This window comes from Arachis duranensis, chromosome 9 (genome assembly GCF_000817695.3).
Source record: "Arachis duranensis cultivar V14167 chromosome 9, aradu.V14167.gnm2.J7QH, whole genome shotgun sequence".
NCBI classification, from domain to species: Eukaryota; Viridiplantae; Streptophyta; class Magnoliopsida; order Fabales; family Fabaceae; genus Arachis; species Arachis duranensis.
In genome coordinates, this window is record NC_029780.3 from 116,119,443 (window position 1) to 116,137,314 (window position 17,872).

General features: G+C 34.3%; 2 protein-coding genes across 4 annotated transcripts; both read left to right on the forward strand.

The window, feature by feature from the left end:
• The first annotated feature begins 466 nt into the window (after positions 1-466).
• Positions 467-3,657, forward strand: LOC107467878 (fructose-1,6-bisphosphatase, cytosolic). Of its 3 annotated transcripts, XM_052254602.1 has the most exons (11): positions 470-802; positions 883-944; positions 1,024-1,090; positions 1,354-1,467; positions 1,545-1,631; positions 1,903-1,973; positions 2,072-2,137; positions 2,222-2,308; positions 2,395-2,470; positions 2,549-2,663; positions 3,349-3,657. In XM_052254602.1, the coding sequence occupies exons 1-10, from the start codon at positions 521-523 to the stop codon at positions 2,657-2,659; spliced, it is 1,023 nt and encodes a 340-aa protein (XP_052110562.1). In that variant the 5' UTR covers positions 470-520; the 3' UTR covers positions 2,660-2,663; positions 3,349-3,657. The 3 variants fall into 3 exon arrangements, with proteins under 3 accessions (XP_020987178.1, XP_052110562.1, XP_015942582.1); XM_016087096.3 differs by lacking the exon at positions 3,349-3,657 and having other exon boundaries at positions 471-802; positions 2,549-2,839; XM_021131519.2 differs by lacking the exons at positions 2,222-2,308; positions 3,349-3,657 and having other exon boundaries at positions 467-802; positions 2,549-2,839.
• Positions 3,658-13,521: 9,864 nt separating this feature from the next.
• LOC107467844 (uncharacterized) lies at positions 13,522-15,798 on the forward strand. The gene has a single exon (XM_016087056.3). It carries the CDS (start codon positions 13,904-13,906, stop codon positions 15,227-15,229), a length of 1,326 nt encoding a protein of 441 aa, XP_015942542.1. The 5' UTR covers positions 13,522-13,903; the 3' UTR covers positions 15,230-15,798.
• Positions 15,799-17,872: the final 2,074 nt, after the last annotated feature.

Here is a 17,872-nt window from a genome sequence, read left to right on the forward strand (position 1 = left end):
CTCAGTCAGTCAATTTAACGTGAAATTGATACTTGAGAGCCGTTAGATGATTTGACGATTTGACTAAATTTTTATCTAACAACTTTCAGCTATCAAAGTCGACTGCACATGAGTTTTTACCTATTTTTAAATATTATTAATTAATTAATAATTAAAAATAATAAATTCGGAAGAATTGTGACGTGAATACTGAGCAGTAATGAAATGAAATAATGTTGCATGGTGTGTTGGAATAGATTGACTAACGACTACGAAGAAGAGCAGAACCTTAAGCATATATAGATATAGAGATATGGATTGATGTGAATAAGACAGAATGATGAAGATGGAGAATGAGGACGAAAATCATTATCCTGCATCGACATGAGCACCACCCAGCCGAAAGGCGCTCTCTACGTCCCCCACGTGTCCTCCACAACTTCCATTCCCCATAGATAGCCCCATCTCTTCATCATTCTAAAACACTATATATACATAGCTACTGAATTAATCAAATTAAAGGTTGGAACTCGGAAGGAAGATGGATCACAGCGCGGATGCTCAACGCACGGATCTCATGACAATAACGCGATTCGTGTTGAACGAGCAGTCGAAGCACCCTGACTCTCGCGGTGACTTCTCCATTCTGCTGAGCCACATTGTTCTTGGCTGCAAGTTTGTGTGCTCTGCTGTCAGCAAGGCTGGTCTTGCAAAGCTTATTGGACTCGCCGGAGACACCAACGTTCAGGGCGAAGAGCAAAAGAAGCTCGATGTGCTTTCCAACGATGTATTCGTCAAGGCTTTGGTTAGCAGCGGCCGCACGGTAACTCATGCATCCTCAACCACCTTATAACAACACATACACTCATCTCTCTCTTCAATCTTTATGCTTTTTCTTTGCAGAGCATCTTGGTGTCTGAAGAAGATGAGCAAGCAACTATCGTCGAGCCTTCCAAGCGTGGAAAGTTAGTTAATAATCATAATTAATTCTTGTTTATTATTAATTGCCTCATTTCTGAATCTTATATTGCTTGCATGTTGCAGATACTGTGTTGTTTTTGACCCGCTGGATGGTTCTTCCAACATTGATTGTGGTGTTTCTATTGGCACGGTAGGTAGGCTAATTAATTATAATTTGATACTGGAATTAATTACAAGAAAAAGTCTAATTCTAGAAAAAGTCTATGCCCCAACAACTTTATTAAATTCTAGCCAACATATAACCAGAAAAGTTAGTAATCCCATATTATTAAATGAAATCTCTCACTATTAAAAACATCATTGATAGTTACTTGATGATTACAAATCACAGAAGTTGTTCGATCCCTAACACTCCTCGTAATTACATATAGCTTGATATTGCACTTGTTGTAGATATTTGGGATCTATATGCTGAAAGATGAGCACGAACCAACCTTACAAGACGTTCTTCAACCTGGCAAGAACATGTTGGCAGCTGGTTATTGTATGTATGGTAGCTCTTGCACGGTATGCTATCATCAAATTTCCTGTCGTCTTCAATTTTACAGATTAATTGTTTTAATATTTTGCTGCTGATTTTGCAGCTTGTTATAAGCACTGGAAATGGTGTTAACGGTTTTACCCTAGATCCATCACTTGGAGAATTCATTCTAACTCACCCTGATATTAAGGTAATATATTAGCCTCTCCAATTAGGGGTCATTAATCCACTTCTAGTTTCTTCTTTTTTTGTTTTCACAATTTAAAAACAAAAACAAATAAATAAATAGATTATATATTTAATATAAGATAATTTCTATAGTATTTAAAAGTGATGCCTAATTTATTAAAAAAATAAAAAATTAATATTTAATTAAAAGATATAAGATAAATAATTTTTGAATATTTAAATATATAGAGTAGTATGTTTATTACTTGATTGATATGTGGTTTAACAATCAGATCCCAAAGAAAGGCAAGATCTACTCTGTGAATGAAGGGAATGCAAAAAATTGGGACGCTGCCACAACCAAGTATATATTAATCCAGTAGTGTCATTGCAATGTTTTGGGCCCGGTAATGCAATGTTGGACAATCATTCATTTTATGAATCTTACTTGTTCTGTTTAAGATATGTGGAGAAATGCAAGTTTCCAAAGGATGGTTCGTCACCAAAATCTCTAAGATACATTGGAAGGTATAAGATATCACATTGTTGCATTTTCAGTTTCAACTTAAATAAAAGTAGTACATGTAACAGTTCTTCTGAATTAATGAATAGCATGGTAGCCGATGTTCATCGCACCCTGTTGTATGGAGGTATCTTTTTGTACCCTGGTGATAAAAAGAGTCCAAATGGAAAACTACGGTAAAGCCATGATTTTGTTGAAGAAAATGGTTTAGAATATATGAGAATTTGTGACATAGTGTAGCATGTGTGGTAATTTGGTGCAGTGTGCTATATGAAGTTTTCCCAATGTCATTCTTGCTAGAACAGGCAGGAGGCCAAGCTTTCACCGGCAAGCAACGGGTAATTAATATAACGTTGACATTTAATTTGCTACTGAATTATATATGAAATGATGGATATATGAATGTTGTTCAACAGGCACTTGATTTGGTTCCAAACAAATTGCATGAGCGATCTCCAATATTCCTTGGTAGCTTCGATGATGTTGAGGATATCAAAGCTCTTTATGCTGCTCAGTCTCAGGGCTAAGATTGTATCTCCCCCACTACTTATTAAAACCAATTGTTAATATCTATCATCACCTCATGTATATTTTATTTTAAGCATACTTTTCATAATATTTCTGCTACTATGATAGATTTTATTGATGGTTTAAGTCTCAGTTAACAGTTTCCCAGAAGCAGGATAATTAATTTTTTTTCCCCTTTACTTTATAGTGTTATGAGGATCATACGAAACTTTCTTCATTTTCTGGGCCTCCCTTCAGAATAGTGTCCTGAGAATTGCCATTAAAATAAAGGCAGGGACGGACATACCCGCCGCGGGGAAAGTGGAGGCTTTGCCCCAGTTTTTTTTTAACCCAAAAAAAAAAAAAACTTTAGTATTTAGTCTAATATAAATAAAAATTCAATTCANATTTTAACAGTTATAACTAAAAAAATTTTTTAATAATAAATATTGTAAAGAATAACTCAAAAATAAAATAAAAAATAAATGTTTTGTTAAAAAGATTCAATATAAATTTTATTATCGATAAATTTTATAACATAAAAAATTGATACGTATCACTTTGTTAGTAAAAAATATACACATATTTTTTTATTTTAAAATATATTTTTTATCGATATATTTTTATAATACATTCTATATTATATAATTTATTTACATATATGTTTCTAATATTATATATATTACTGACTTTATGATAATATTTGTAGGTGCTTCCTTAAATAAAGGTAAGTTTTTTGATGGGGCATTTAAGGTGGTGTCAATGTCTTCAACCTGAGTTAGTCAACCTGTTTACCATTTGCTTACCTAATTTCCCCACCATGGGTACGAATTATATAATTTGTAAGCATTATTAAATTATTTTTTCCTATAATTGAGTAAGTAAATGTTTGTAATCTCGAAAAATAATAATGGTTTTTGGCAGCGGCTAGATGGGCCGGGTGTCATTAGGTTTATTGAAGTGAAGAATAGTAATTCTTTAAGTTTTCATGTTTTTGTCCAATAAATAAAGAGTTTAATTTGCACCTACGGCATCCCCTAACTCGACAGGTCAAGAACTAATTTATCAATGAGTTGCTGCATACATAGGGTGGGATTCGAACCCCCGACACTTGTTTAAATGGACGAGTAAGCTGACCACTCAACCAATCCAAATTAGTTGTAAATAATATGTATTTGACATAAAGTAAATAAAAATTATTTTTTTTGAAACATAAAGACTAAGTCCAAATAAAATCAAACAATTTCAAAAAAGAATATATAACTATCGCGTACAATTAAGTAAGATATATGTTGTGTTTCCATCATCTCTACTTCCATATCGATGTGGTTAATTGACATTGACCGTATAAGCACTCTAATGAAGTTATCCCAAAAAACTGCTAGACCACGTGTTCTTTGGCGACCTTCTCTTTCACAATCCACTACTATAACATTGGCTAAGCCTCCCTTGTACCTCATTCTCATCATTTCTTTCTCATTTCTCCTTGTTTTCATTAAGAAGACAAAGTTGGGTCCTTTTTGTTTTATGAGCTTTGACAAAGCTCGAACTGTCCATGGGTTCCCAAGCCCACGGAAGTTCCATCTGATAATTCTCATTGCTCCTAGCAAGGCTGTCCTGCAGCCTCTGTCATAGTATAAATCATCTCTGAAGTTCTCTTCTTTAATTTTGGCCCTGTCCATTCTACTTCCATTTCATCCTGCTGCAGTATCTTCCTCTTCTGGTTTTCTTCCTCCAGATTTTTCTCTTTCCTTGTTGCTGTCGCAGGTCTTTGTCTGACTTGTCTCTTTCAGGTTTTGGTTTTTATTTTTGGCAGCTCCTTGTTTGTGTTTGTTGAGTCAATTAGGCTAACTTGTATCTTTTTTTTTCCTTTTGTGTTCTTAAACCCTAAATCCTAAATCGTAGAATCACCTCGTGGAACTACAAGCACTAAAAATTGAAAGAGACCACCCATCACAAAAGTTAAAATTAATGTTGATGCCGCTAGTATTGATGATGGAGTATTGGGTATTGGTGTGATAGTTAGAGACACTAATGGAGACATTTTGATGGCATCCACATGCAAAGCTTTCTTATCTATTTAATCTCATGAATCTGAAGTACTTGCATGTCTTATGGGTTTAGAAAAGACCTGTGAATGTTGCTTTTTTGATGTAATAATTAAGAGTGACAATGTTGAAGTCATTCAAAGTCTTAAAAAAAAGTCCTTAAAAATTATTTTGGTTCATTTATTAGTGATTGTTTAAGTTTAGCTAATAGCCTTAGATCAGTAGAGTACTCTCATGTAAAAAGGAATAGTAATAGGGTAGCTCATAAATTGGCTCAATTGGCTCTTACTAATCTAAATACAGTGTGGATAGAAGATGCATCTTCCTTTATATGTAATTTAGCCTATTTAAATATTATGGGTCTTATTCATGAATGAAAATTACCTATTTACCTTGTCAAAAAAAAAGAAAGATATATGTTGGCAGCTAAAATTTAGTTGAAATGACATATTAGTATGCCTCTTAATATGTTGTATTTTTTTTTGAAAGGAAATAAATTGTATTCAAATAGAAGAACCCAAAATATCCAAATGGACCAAATTAGTTACATGTTTAGGAGCCTCTTCCAACCATATAACATTTAGTTGGGTCAGAGCTAATTTGGCCAAAGCATGGGCTACTCTATTTCCCTCTTTTTTTACATGAGAAATGTAAATAAGTTTAAATTTATCTAAAACATCTTTATAATTTGACACTAAAGTTTCAAAATAATTTATGTGAATGTCATTCTCCTTCAAGGCTCTAATAACATCTACGTTATCTCCTTCTAAAACTAAATAAAAAAAACAACAATCCAAGGCTAAGTTAAGGCCAAAAGGCAAACTGTGACTTCCGCTTCAATTATAAATGTGGTTGAAAATAACCAAGTAGCTAAAACCATAATTTTTCCTTCAAAATTTCTAATAACTGTTCCTCCACCATTCGGTCCTTCCTTTGAAATTGCTGCATCCACATTCAATTTAAAGAGATTTGGCTCCGACGGCATCCAACACATTGAACTGCGACTCTCTTGTGGTGGCTTTGCTGTGAAGTTTTTTGTCTGTCTTGACATGGCTGTGAATTCCTGGTATCTAAGATTTGCTCTATTCACTAATTTTTGTATGTCTATTTCTTTATCTTCAAAAATTAATTTGTTTCTTCTCACCATATTGCATGTAGGCATTCAAGAAATAGACCTCTTTCTCTCTTTTCGATTTGGTTTAGTGATTCTTCAATCCAAGCTCCAATTAGGTGGTTCTGTGCTGTCTCTGTTTGGAGGTTGAAAGGACTAGCAACCCAAAATCATTATGCCTAGATATAGTCTCTGAATATGTGTTCTTCTGTCTATTCCTTTCTCCAACATCTTGGATAAAGTGATGTGCATGTGATACCACTTTTTTTTAATATTAATTTTAGTTGGCAAGGATGATGTTAACAATCTCCATATGAAATTAAGGGTGCGGTTCAATGCTTTTGTGTTCTAAAAGAGCTTTTAAAGAAATCTATTCCGGTGCTCCTGCTTGCTGGAGTGAGCGTGGTTTTGTGGCCGAGAGCGGATGAGGTGGTAAGCTTTCTTAACCTCATATTCTCCATTCTTTGATTCTTTCCAATAGTAGTAGTCTTCTTGTTAGTTATGGTCTAGAAGAATGTTAAGTATCTGTTCTGCTTCAAAATGAAAGAAATTCTGTTTGATGATGTCCTTTCTCCATCGAATAGTTTCCTGATCAATAAGTTGTTCCACCCTGATTTCCGAATCAAAACTCGAGCAGGTACTCCAAATTCTGAATCCGTTTTGATTCGGAAGCCATGAGTCTTCCTTTATTCTAATTGATCTGCCATTACTAATCCTTCACAAGCCTTCCAGATTTAGAACCCAGTTAGCATTCCAAATACTTCTCCAAGTGTAGTTTGGCATGTTTCCTATAACTAACTTGAGAAAAGATTTTTTGTGGTAGTATTTGGCTTTCAATATCCTTGCTGCTAGTGAATTAGGGAATTTAATCAATCTCCATCCTTGTTTTGGCCAAAAGTGCTTGATTAAAAGCTTTAAAGCTTCTAAATCCTAGCCCCCCTTCTTGCTTTGCCAAATTCAATTTTGACCATCTAACCCAATGCACCTTCCTTTTTTCATTTTTGCTCCCCCAGTAAAATTTACTAATCATGCTCTCTATATGATGACATGAGCTTTTGGGCATTTTGAAACAACCCATAATATATGAAGGGATTGCTTGAGCGACTAATTTTATAAGAACTTCTTTCTCCACTTTGGAAAGGCTATTCTCCTTCCATCCCTTCAACTTCTTCCAAATTCTATCTTGGACAAAATCAAAGATTTGTTTCTTAGATCTTCTAATAAAGTTAGAATTCTCAAGTACTTTAAATGGTTTTCCACTGCCTTAATCATTAAAATCCATTCTTGGATAAGCATCTGTTTGAGAGGAGGCACATTTTGGCTAAAGAGATTTTCGATTTATCTAAATTGATCCTTTGGCTTGAAGCTAACTGGTATGTTTGTAGAATTTCCTTCACTTCAGTGATGTCTTGATCAGCTGCTCTTATGAAGAGAATGCTGTCATCCACAAAAAAAATGTGTGATATTTCGGGTACATTTCTAACTATCTTTATTCCCTAAATCGCTTGCCTTTCCTAAGCCTTGATAAGGAGATCCGAGAATATTTCCACACATAATATAAACAGGTATGGGGAAAGGGGATCCCCTTACCTTATGCCTCTAGTGGGTTTGAAACTCTTTGAGGGACAACCATTAATAAGTACTCTTTGAAACTCTTTGAAAGACACTGAGTTGATGCATTTTTTATTAGTTTCATCCACTTTTGTGGGAATCCCATAGACATGAAAACCGCCAAGAGAAAACTCCATTCGGTCCGATCATATGCTTTAGTCATATCTAACTTTATGCCCACAAAATCCTTTGCTCTGTTTACCTTTCTCCTCATATAGTGGAATATATCAAAAGTCATTAAGCTATTGTCCATAATTAATCTACCCGAAATAAAGGTATTTTGGTACTCTCCCACAATTTTTGGTAGAATTTGCTTTAGTCTGTTCACAATGACCTTTGTTGCTAGCTTGAAAATCACATTGCAAAGAGATATCGACCTATACTCTCTAGTGTGCTTTGGGGTCTTTGTTTTGGGGATTAGACAAAAAAGGTATTGTTCATCCCTTCAAAGTCTCCCTCCCCATTTAGACAGTTAAGGATCCACTTGGAAGTTTCCTCTCCCACAATATCCCGCATCCTTTGGTAGAAGAGTGCCGACATTCCATCCGATCCGGGAGCTTTAGTTGGGTGCATGTGCTTTAAAGCTATTCTGACTTCCTCTCGTGTGAAGTCGTCCTCCAAAATATTAAAAGTCTTTTACGAGACTCTGCCTCCCACCACTGCAACCACTTATTCTTCCTCTATCGTCCCTTCGGTCTTGAACAATTCCTCATAAAAGTTCACTATAATTTTCTCTATTTTCTCCTCATCTTCAAAAGGAATTCCTGCATCATCAGTAATACTTTCTATATGATTTCTTTTGTTCCTTTGTGATGCTTTCTGATGAAAATATTTAGTATTTTTGTCCCCCGCTTTAAGCCACGTTGCTCTAGATCTTTGTTCTCACTTAATCTCTTCCTGGTACAACAAATCGTCTAACTCTGTGTGTGTCTCTTTTAGTCTTATGATGGTTGATTTAGATTGCGGGAGGGTTGTGAGATGCTCTATAGAATCCTGCTTCTCTTTGATCTTCTTTGATAGTTGTCCAAAATTCTGTTTTTTCCATTGTTGTAGCTTTCTTCCACAATTTTCCAGCTTCCATTTTAAATGTTCTGCACTACCCGACCAGCCCTTGGATATTACTTCTTTACACTCTTGGTTTTGAAGCCACATTTTTTCAAATTTGAAGATATTTGGCCTCTTCCTCATTCTTTTGTTCTCTTGACCTGTTACATCAATTAAGAGTGGACAGTGATCTGATCTGTATCTCTGTAAGTGCCTTACAATTGTTTCTAAGAAATCTTCCTTCCAGTCAATTGTTGCAACTGCCCTGTCGAGTCTCTCTTGAATGTTCATGTCTCCCGGTTGGTTGTTTGTCCACGTAAAATAGTGTCCCACAAACTCCAAGTCTAGCAGCTGATTTATTTGTAGTACTTCTTGAGAGTCTTTCATTTGGCTATAAGAACTGGCAATCCCCCTGTCTTCTCTTTCTATTTCAAGATTTGGTTAAAATCTCCAAACACCAACCATGGCATGTTTTGAGATTGACCAAGAAAGCTCAAGAGATCCCATGATTTTTGCTTGTTGGCTGCATCCGAATTCTCATAGAACTTCGTAATCCTCCATTGTTGTCCAGCTTCTACTATTTTTACCCTCATGTCTATATAATTCAAAGATATAGATAATACTTCCAAAAAAATAGAGCTATCCCACATAACCGTCAAACCTCCCGCTCTACTTCTTCCTTTCCATTCACAATCAAACCCCATAATGTTTTCCATTCCTCCTCTATTTCTAATACGATTTAATTCGTCAATATTTCTCCTCGCTCCATTAAAAAAACGAGGTTGGAATTTTTCTGTTTCAAGAGCTTGTTCAAAACTCTCACTGTCCATGAGTTCCCAAGCCCACGACAGTTCCAACTAATTATCTTCATCGGATTTGGCAGGGCTGCCCTGCAGCTTTTGCCTGTGTATTTTTGCTCCTTGCTTGGTAGCGTTTACTGCTGCCTCCCGTCTCCCTATCTTCCATTTCTATGTCTTCTTCTTTTCTCTTTTTATTTTGTTCTGGCACTTTAGTTTCCTGACATGTTATTCTTAGTGGTGCTTCTCTTGCCATCCTCTTCTATTTCTTTTGATTTTTCTGAAGTTGAGATTCCTCCTCTTCCTCTATTTTTTCTTTGTCCTTCTTCTGTTCTTTTATTTCCTAATCTACTTTCTTTCCTTTTTCTCCATCTTCTTCTCCCTGATTTGTAGCCTTTCTATTCGTCTCTTCGATGGTAATAGTTTTAGCCTCTTCTGTTTGATGTATATGGCATTTTCTCCTTGTTTGAAACTTTGCCTCCTTCCTTGTATTCTATGCATTGCTGGCTCTTTTCCTTCATAGTTAACTTAGCCATTTTTTCCAACACCTCTCCCTTTCCTTGTTACGTTCCTTTCTCAGTTTCTTTGTCTCCCGTTTTGGTTGGCTTCTCTTGTTCTGCCGATTGCTCCACCTTATTGCCTGTTATATCTGCTCATAGTCAAGCTCCCAACCCTTTTTTTGAACTACTGATGTGCTCTTCTTCTACTTCTGTTATCTCACAGTTTGCTACATCATGTCCGATCCTACCACAAAAGTAGCAAAATGTGGCCAGCCTTTTATATTTGAACTCCACCTTTGTTAAACTATCTCGCTTACTCCCCATGTTTAAGCCTTCTTTCAGTGGATCCTCTATCTTTATCATGACTGATGCTTTAAGAAAGTTTCCTTTTCTTGGACCCGCTGAAAATACATTGCATTCCATAACTTCTTCCACCCTAGCAGCAATTTTTCTTCCTAAAGTTGTTGTCTTGCAATGCTCTGGCATGTTCCATATTTGAAATTTAATTTCTGTTCTAGAAAAATTCATTTCTGCTGGGTTTGCTCCTCTTTCCCATTTCCTGATTAGTAGCCATGAGTTTCGAAACATCCATGGGTTTCCTTTCAGAACTCTTCTCATGTCTATTTCCTTATGAAGAAAAACTGAAAAAGTTTTGGCTTGATCTCTACCATCTTAAAGCCTTCTGGCCTTCTCCAAATGTCGAACATAGCCGTTTGGACTCATGTTAGATTGATGTTTTTGTCTGTCACCAGCTTTTCTACTAGGCTGTGATTGCATTTCTCTACACCTTCCTCTATGTCTTCTTCTTCGTATTCCAAGATTTCTTCTTCCTCTTCTATTGCATTTGATCTTGTTCTTATATTTTTCTCTTTAATTTCATGCTCTATTTCTTTCATATTTCAAGAATGTTGGAACAACAGCACTAAGACGACATTGTTATGCACTACAACGTTGGAAAAACACGATTTTAGTTGAAAAATAATGGAATTATGCACTACACTTATTGTGGCTACTGAAGTTTGAGTTTATGCCCTAACAGACGGATAAGGAGAAAGGAGTTTGGTCCTAAAAAAATTAGTACTATTTTTCAAGAACGTCCATTTTAAAAAAAGTTGAGTCTTAATATGTTATACTTAAATTCAAATTTTAACAAAATCAAATCGTGAATAAAAACTCTTAAAAAATATTAGGTATATAAGTAGATAATATATATAAATTTGTGATATAATGTATAAAATTGGAGACAATTCAAATGACATGCAAATAAAATTCAACATAAAATTGTTGGTGGCGATGAATACCAAATTAGATGGGTCGGGTTTTGAGTGCGGTTCTAATTGTTGGACTTAGATGATGTTAAAAAAAATTTATATAAAAGTTTTTAGGCATTGCAACTCTTGTTAGGAACTCGTGTGTCTAAGATGTAATTATTATCGTAATAATGTAATGTTTAGGATTAAAGATCTAACTCATTTGACAAAAAAAAAACTATAATTACGATTTATTTATAAAAAAAATGTACGCATTGAATAAATGAAGATAATCAATTTATCTATTTATATAGTTATTCGAGTGGTTAAAGTTAAAATCAATGATAATGACTATTGTAAATTAGATTTAATTTTAAAAAGTTACGATGTATTTAGATTAGATTGTTTATTTTTTTTTTTGAATTCGATAAAAAGAAGGCAAGTTACTTAAATAAATTGATTGAAATTTTATATTTATTAAACTATAGCTTTTTAATACAGAATGTATTCGTAATTTTTCTATATCTATATATACATAATATAGTAGTTTTTAAATAGAATGTAATCTGCTAAAAAATAACATGAATTTTGTGGAAAAAAGAATTGAGCAAAAACTGCTAGAGGGTATAACAGTTTTTAAATGATATGCATATTATATAAATTGCTGCTGGGTATAGTGGTTTGCAAAGAAATAATAGGTAACATAATTTAATTTCTGGCATCTTATAACGGATTATACATATGTGAATTATTTGTACATTATTATTATCCAAATCTCTCAGATAGGTTAAGGTGGAGTGGTTAAAAGAGTTTTAAATTAATGTTATAAAAGAATCTAAAAAAATGTAAAATTTAATAATTAGACCGATATCAATATTTTTTAACAAAATTAAAGATAATTATAATTAATATTTGACAACTAAAATAATAATATGATTATTTATCAAATAAGAAAAAAAATCATTAAACTAAGAATCGAAGATGGTGTTGCGTAATAGTGCGTTATTTTACCTTCTTTAGAATTTTGTTTAATAACAAATTAATTTAAGATCATTCTAATTACTCTACTTTGATCCATCCGAAAAAATTAGATAACAATAACGCACAAATAATCTACATATACATAATCTGTTATAGCGATTATACTATCTATCATTTTCTCATAAACTGTTATACCTAGCATTGATTTATATAACATGTATATCATTTAGAAATCGCTATACCTCTAGTAGTTTCTGTTCAGCCCTTCAATTTATTTAAAACAATTTGGCTACAAAATAGCAAGAATTGAATATTGCAACATATTCCGATATAATGTTCCAATTATACAAATTTGATAAACGTATGGGCAATGAATCATTCCAAGAGTCACTGAGTCAGCAAACTTTGTATAATTGAACCCCACATGATTCCTTTGCACATTTCCAGTACTCATTGTGTATATACGGGTTACAATAATATATTTCAACTTGAACATTCTATATTGTTCTCAACTATATAATAAAATGTGACACATTTGTCATTATCTAGAAATCAGTGAAGATTACTTTTAAAACCCTATGTTCACACCCACACTCTACTCCAATACTACTATTACTATATTGACAAGTTACTATATTGCTGGAAAAAACAGAGGGCCCTTTCATGATATATTGGAGAGTGGATATATTAAATTACTAATTAATTAAATTAAAAAGACATAAGATGCATGAACCTGAGCTTGTTCTTTGTGCTTAGTTAGATAGATCTGCCTCAATTAGACCGCCAAGTTGCAAGAAAAAGAAGGATTAAATATTAAATTAAAGCATGAAAATTTGTATTAAATTGTGCCGACTATGATGTGCTTGGCATTATCTCCAATAATATACGGTTTAGGAGTATTCAATTGTGACATCAACTTTGGTTGGGTGGACCCCACAGGATCTTAGCATACATTGAACCTGTTAAAGGTTCTTTCATTTGGCGTCTTCTTACGTATTTGCAACTATCAAACGAGCTTGCCACAAGCCCCACTTTTCCGATTTATTTTAATTTTATTTGAAAATTTATTATTGGTCAAGTAATTATTATCTGGTACTTAATTAAGTGAGTAAGTGAATTAATCAAGAAGATTAATTATTTTGTAGATGTGATACAAAATAAGTACTTTAATTTTAATAATAGGTAGAAACTAAATTCATATAAGTGAGAAGTGAGAAAGCACACGCTTTTTCTCATGTTGTCCATCTTCTTCTTTTGTTCTTCAACAAATAAAAAATCTCTTAGCTATTTCTGTAACGTGTGGTCAATGTGTGAAAAGTATATGAATATGTTATGTGATATATCTAGATTAGGAATTATACAATTCATCTGAACCAAAAAAAAAAAAGGAGTATCTTGTGTCCCACTTTTTTCGCTAGGGTTCTTAATGTCTCCTACTTGTGATAGGAGATTCTTCTTGTGATCTTCAGCTCCGGATTCTGCGGTTGGTTGCAAAAAGCTCATTTCTTTGCTTCTGGGTTGGTGCTGTTCATTGCAGATAAGTAAGCTTGGGCTTCCCTTGTTATGTTCTTCAGTTCTTACTTCTAGTTGTTCTCTTGTTACTGTGTTTTGAGCATTCCCTTTTTAGTCTTTACTTCTTGGGATGCTATTTATGAGTTGAAGCCCCTCGCTTTTTTGCCATGTGAGTTTGTTGATAGAGAATATTGGTTTATCTGAGATTATATTTTGGGATAATAGATTGAGGGTTGCTTTTGCCTGAAGATCTAGAGGGATAATAGATTTGGAATTGAATATACATGTTTTTTTGTATGATTTGATCTGCATATTAATTGAAAGGAACTTCTAAAGAATTGGGCATGAAGTAGGATTTGAGGTGTAATGGGGTTATTGGTGTGATCTGAGGTTGTTGTTTGGGAGAAGAAATGGAAGGAAATTTGTCACAGGGAGGTTTGATGCAAGGTGGGGCTTCTTTTGGTGGTTTTGATTTGCCCGGTTCGATTCGGGTTCATCACCAGGGACAGCATCCTCATACCATGCATCAACAACATCAAAATCTTCCGCGGCAAGGGTCCTCGGTTCATGAGGGTTTTCCACTTACAATGGGGAACTTACAGGGCTGTGATCAAACCATTTCGCTGACAGACTTTGCTAAGGGAGAAAGAAGCAAAAACTCGGCAAGCGAGGAAGATGAGCCGAGCTTTAATGAAGAAGGTGGTGATGGTCACCATGAAGCTGGTAGAGGGAAAAAGGGATCGCCTTGGCAGCGAGTGAAGTGGACTGATAAGATGGTAAGGCTTCTCATAACAGCTGTTTCTTACATAGGAGAGGATGGAAGTTCGGACGGCGGTGGTGGAGGAAGAAGGAGATTTGCCGTCCTACAGAAGAAAGGTAAGTGGAAGTCTGTTTCTAAGGTCATGGCCGAAAGGGGTTATCATGTTTCTCCTCAGCAGTGTGAGGATAAGTTTAATGATCTTAATAAAAGGTATAAGAAGCTTAATGATATGCTTGGAAGGGGCACTTCTTGTCAGGTTGTTGAGAATCCCACACTTTTGGATGTAATAGATTATCTTTCTGAGAAGGAAAAGGATGATGTTCGGAAAATATTAAGCTCGAAACACCTCTTCTATGAAGAGATGTGTTCTTACCATAATGGTAATAGGCTGCATTTACCCCATGATCCTGCGCTGCAGCGTTCACTGCAGTTAGCACTTCGAAATAGGGATGATCATGATAATGATGATTTGAGAAAGTCCCATCATGATGATCATGACGAAGATGATCAAGATGCCGAATTCGATGATCATGATGACTTCGAAGAGAACTATACTTCCCATGGAGATAGTAGAGGAGCATACGGGTCTATGAAGAAATTGAAACAAGGACACTGCCAAGAAGATTCTACTAGTTTTGGTAACTCTTTAAATTGTCAGCACTACAGCAAAAGTTCTTATCCCCATGGACAGATGGTCCAATCCGATGTGAATCAAGGTTTACCCGAAAGCGTGCGAACAGCTTGGTTTCAAAAGCAATGGTTTGAATCTCGCTCGCTTCAGCTTGAGGAACAAAAGCTACAGATACAGGTTGAGATGTTGGAACTAGAGAAACAGAGATTAAAGTGGCAGAGGTTTAGTAAGAAGAAGGACCGGGAGTTGGAGAAACTGAGTCTGGAAAATGAAAGGATGAAGCTTGAGAACGAACGCATCGCTTTAGAACTGAAACGGAAGGAAATCGGCGCTGGCTTTAACTAGGTCCACAGTCTTGCAACTTTTATGGCAATTGCATTATCTGTCTGTATGGTGCTCCTCTTTTTTCCCCTCTTTCTTTCTTTTTTTTCCATTACTGTCTTTCAGTAAGTTGTGGTTTATTTGGTTGAAAGTAATAGGGGTACTTTGGAAAATCATTAATTGTCCTTCCTGCCTGTAGTGTTTAAAATTGTTAATTTGGAAACTTAGGTGGGCGTTGCACAATGATTAGGCTTTGCTAAGGTTTTGGTCCCTGTATTTAAATACTGGGTGATTAGGGTATGCTGAGATTTTTTGTTCCCTGTATTTAAATACTAGGTGGCTGAAATACCTGAAATATTTTATGATGTAATATCTAAGTTTTTTACTTTTTTTTCAAATATTAGATATTGTCTGTACTGACTTTTGTGTAACGGCTTTGTATATTATTCATCCTTTTTTCCCCATAAAGAAACTTGAAACTATTTCTGCTCTCCCTATTGGGAAACTCTTTCTTGTTCATTTATGTGCTGCCCAAGAATGTAAGAATGTTTCTGTTTTGGAAAAAAGGAATAAAATGAGAGTATTAATTATAATTTAGCAGATAGCTTGGTTTTGTTTTATCTGTATGTTTTCTAAATATCTCTTCCATAGGGTATTTTAGCTTTACCAGCATCTAGCAGACTGATAATTGAAGCTTGGAAGACTTATATTTTCAAATGCTTCAGAAGCTAAACATGGAATCTTGTCAATATAATCAAATTGATGCTTGAGTTTTCTTCTATGTATTTTCTTCATCTTATATCACACTCTGCTGGAATAGCTAGAAATTTTTTCTTGAAAAGTTCTTTTGTATATATGTTCCTCTTTAAGGTCAATTAATACCCTTATAAATATTGCAATTTAATAGACTTAAATAGGATGGATGTGTGTGACATGTTTATAATACAGAAAAGTTGTTCTTACTGTTAATTTTACTATTTCCCAAACAGCCAATTACATTTCGAATTGGATTATCATGTTTTTTTATTAGGATAGGTTATGTTTTCTGGGATTTATAGTAGTTTTTCATCGAAGGTTTTGACAGCATTAGGTAGTTTACAAGATGAGACAGGGGGAATAATAAGAATAATTTCCCTTTTGGGCATGTGTTGATTGGGGTGAAATTTTCGTTGATGAAGGGGTGAAAAATTTTCATTGATGATCACTTATAATTTAGAGTTTGCTACTATACATAATTTCACAGCTATATTTTCAACTTTTCTGCCTTCAATAAATTTGCCATGCTTTGGATCTTTCTGGGTTAAATTCCTGCCTACACTGTCTGTATTTTGTTTCCTGATTTTAGATCTTTGTGAATACAACAATGAACACCAGATTTTTTTTTTATCATTAAATCTTAAAAAAGGAAAGACAAGAAAGAAAAACAACCAAAACATAAATTAAAATAGAAAAATTTCAAAACAAAACAGGACTTTATTTATCTTACCAATTAGATACTTGTTTTGTGTCTTCATTTCCTCTTATACAAGTATAGACACCTTTGAAACATGATGTAAATTGATGGATTAATTTCTCTACACTTATGGGAATTATTATATATTTTGTTTGTTAGTATTGTAAATTCAAAGCAAAGGATATAATCATGTAGATAAGTGAAGGTGTCACTTGTTTACTCAAATTATTCCTCTAATCTGATGCAGAGATGGGTGAGATTGGAAAAAAAAACTTGCATGGATGTGGATTATGCTGTTTAGTTGCATATGGCTATGTATATGTTAACTGAGTCCCTGGCTAAAACTATAAATATGTAATGATAATGTTTAATAAAACTCCATTATGCATATATGTATAAATTATTTGGATCTAGATATGTATGACTTTTCCACAGAATAGGTATATTCAAGATGATATTTCTTTATTTGTTATGCTAGATCAGTTTATGTTTAATTTGTTTATAACTATTAATAGTTTTGGGTTCTGTGACTCTGTTCATTTAGTTTTTGAAATAGCTGTCATCATCGATCATTTGTAGTCAAAGTGAATTTGCTTTCCTCTCTATATGAAATTTGCTTGTCTATTTAGAGTGAGAATCTCAACAAATACAGGACTTGAATAATTGATAGTTTCAATGTATGGCTTTGAAGAAAGCTATTGGAATTTACCACTCTAGGATGGATTTGAATTGTTAGGTGAGAATTTGGACAGAGATCTTATGTCTAAGGATTTGAATCTTATCAAAGTGGAGGGAGCATTTTATCCGTTGAAGGTATATGATTGTGTAGGTAGAATGGTGGATTGTCCAATGTAATTTTAAATCCAATTTTGATGTGGAACAGTAAAACTCATTTTGGTAAGTTTTCTCCCTTTTGGGCTCTTGCCCTTGTTTTTTTAGTGACACGGGTATCATAACTCCTCTGTTATCTTAAAAAAAATATTATAATTGCATTGCTAGGCTTGGTTTTGTGGCATATATGTACACCACACTTGAAAAGTGAACCGGGTTCAAATCTTCTTACACTATTCTTTTTTTAAAATTCATTTATTTTCCTAATTGGAGATTTGGGGTGGATGGCTAGATCCTTTCCTCTATTCAAAACTTTTGAAAAACGAATGTAATGGTGGCATTTTGTCCTTATTGAATATAAGTTGGTTTGGTAAATGAGAAAG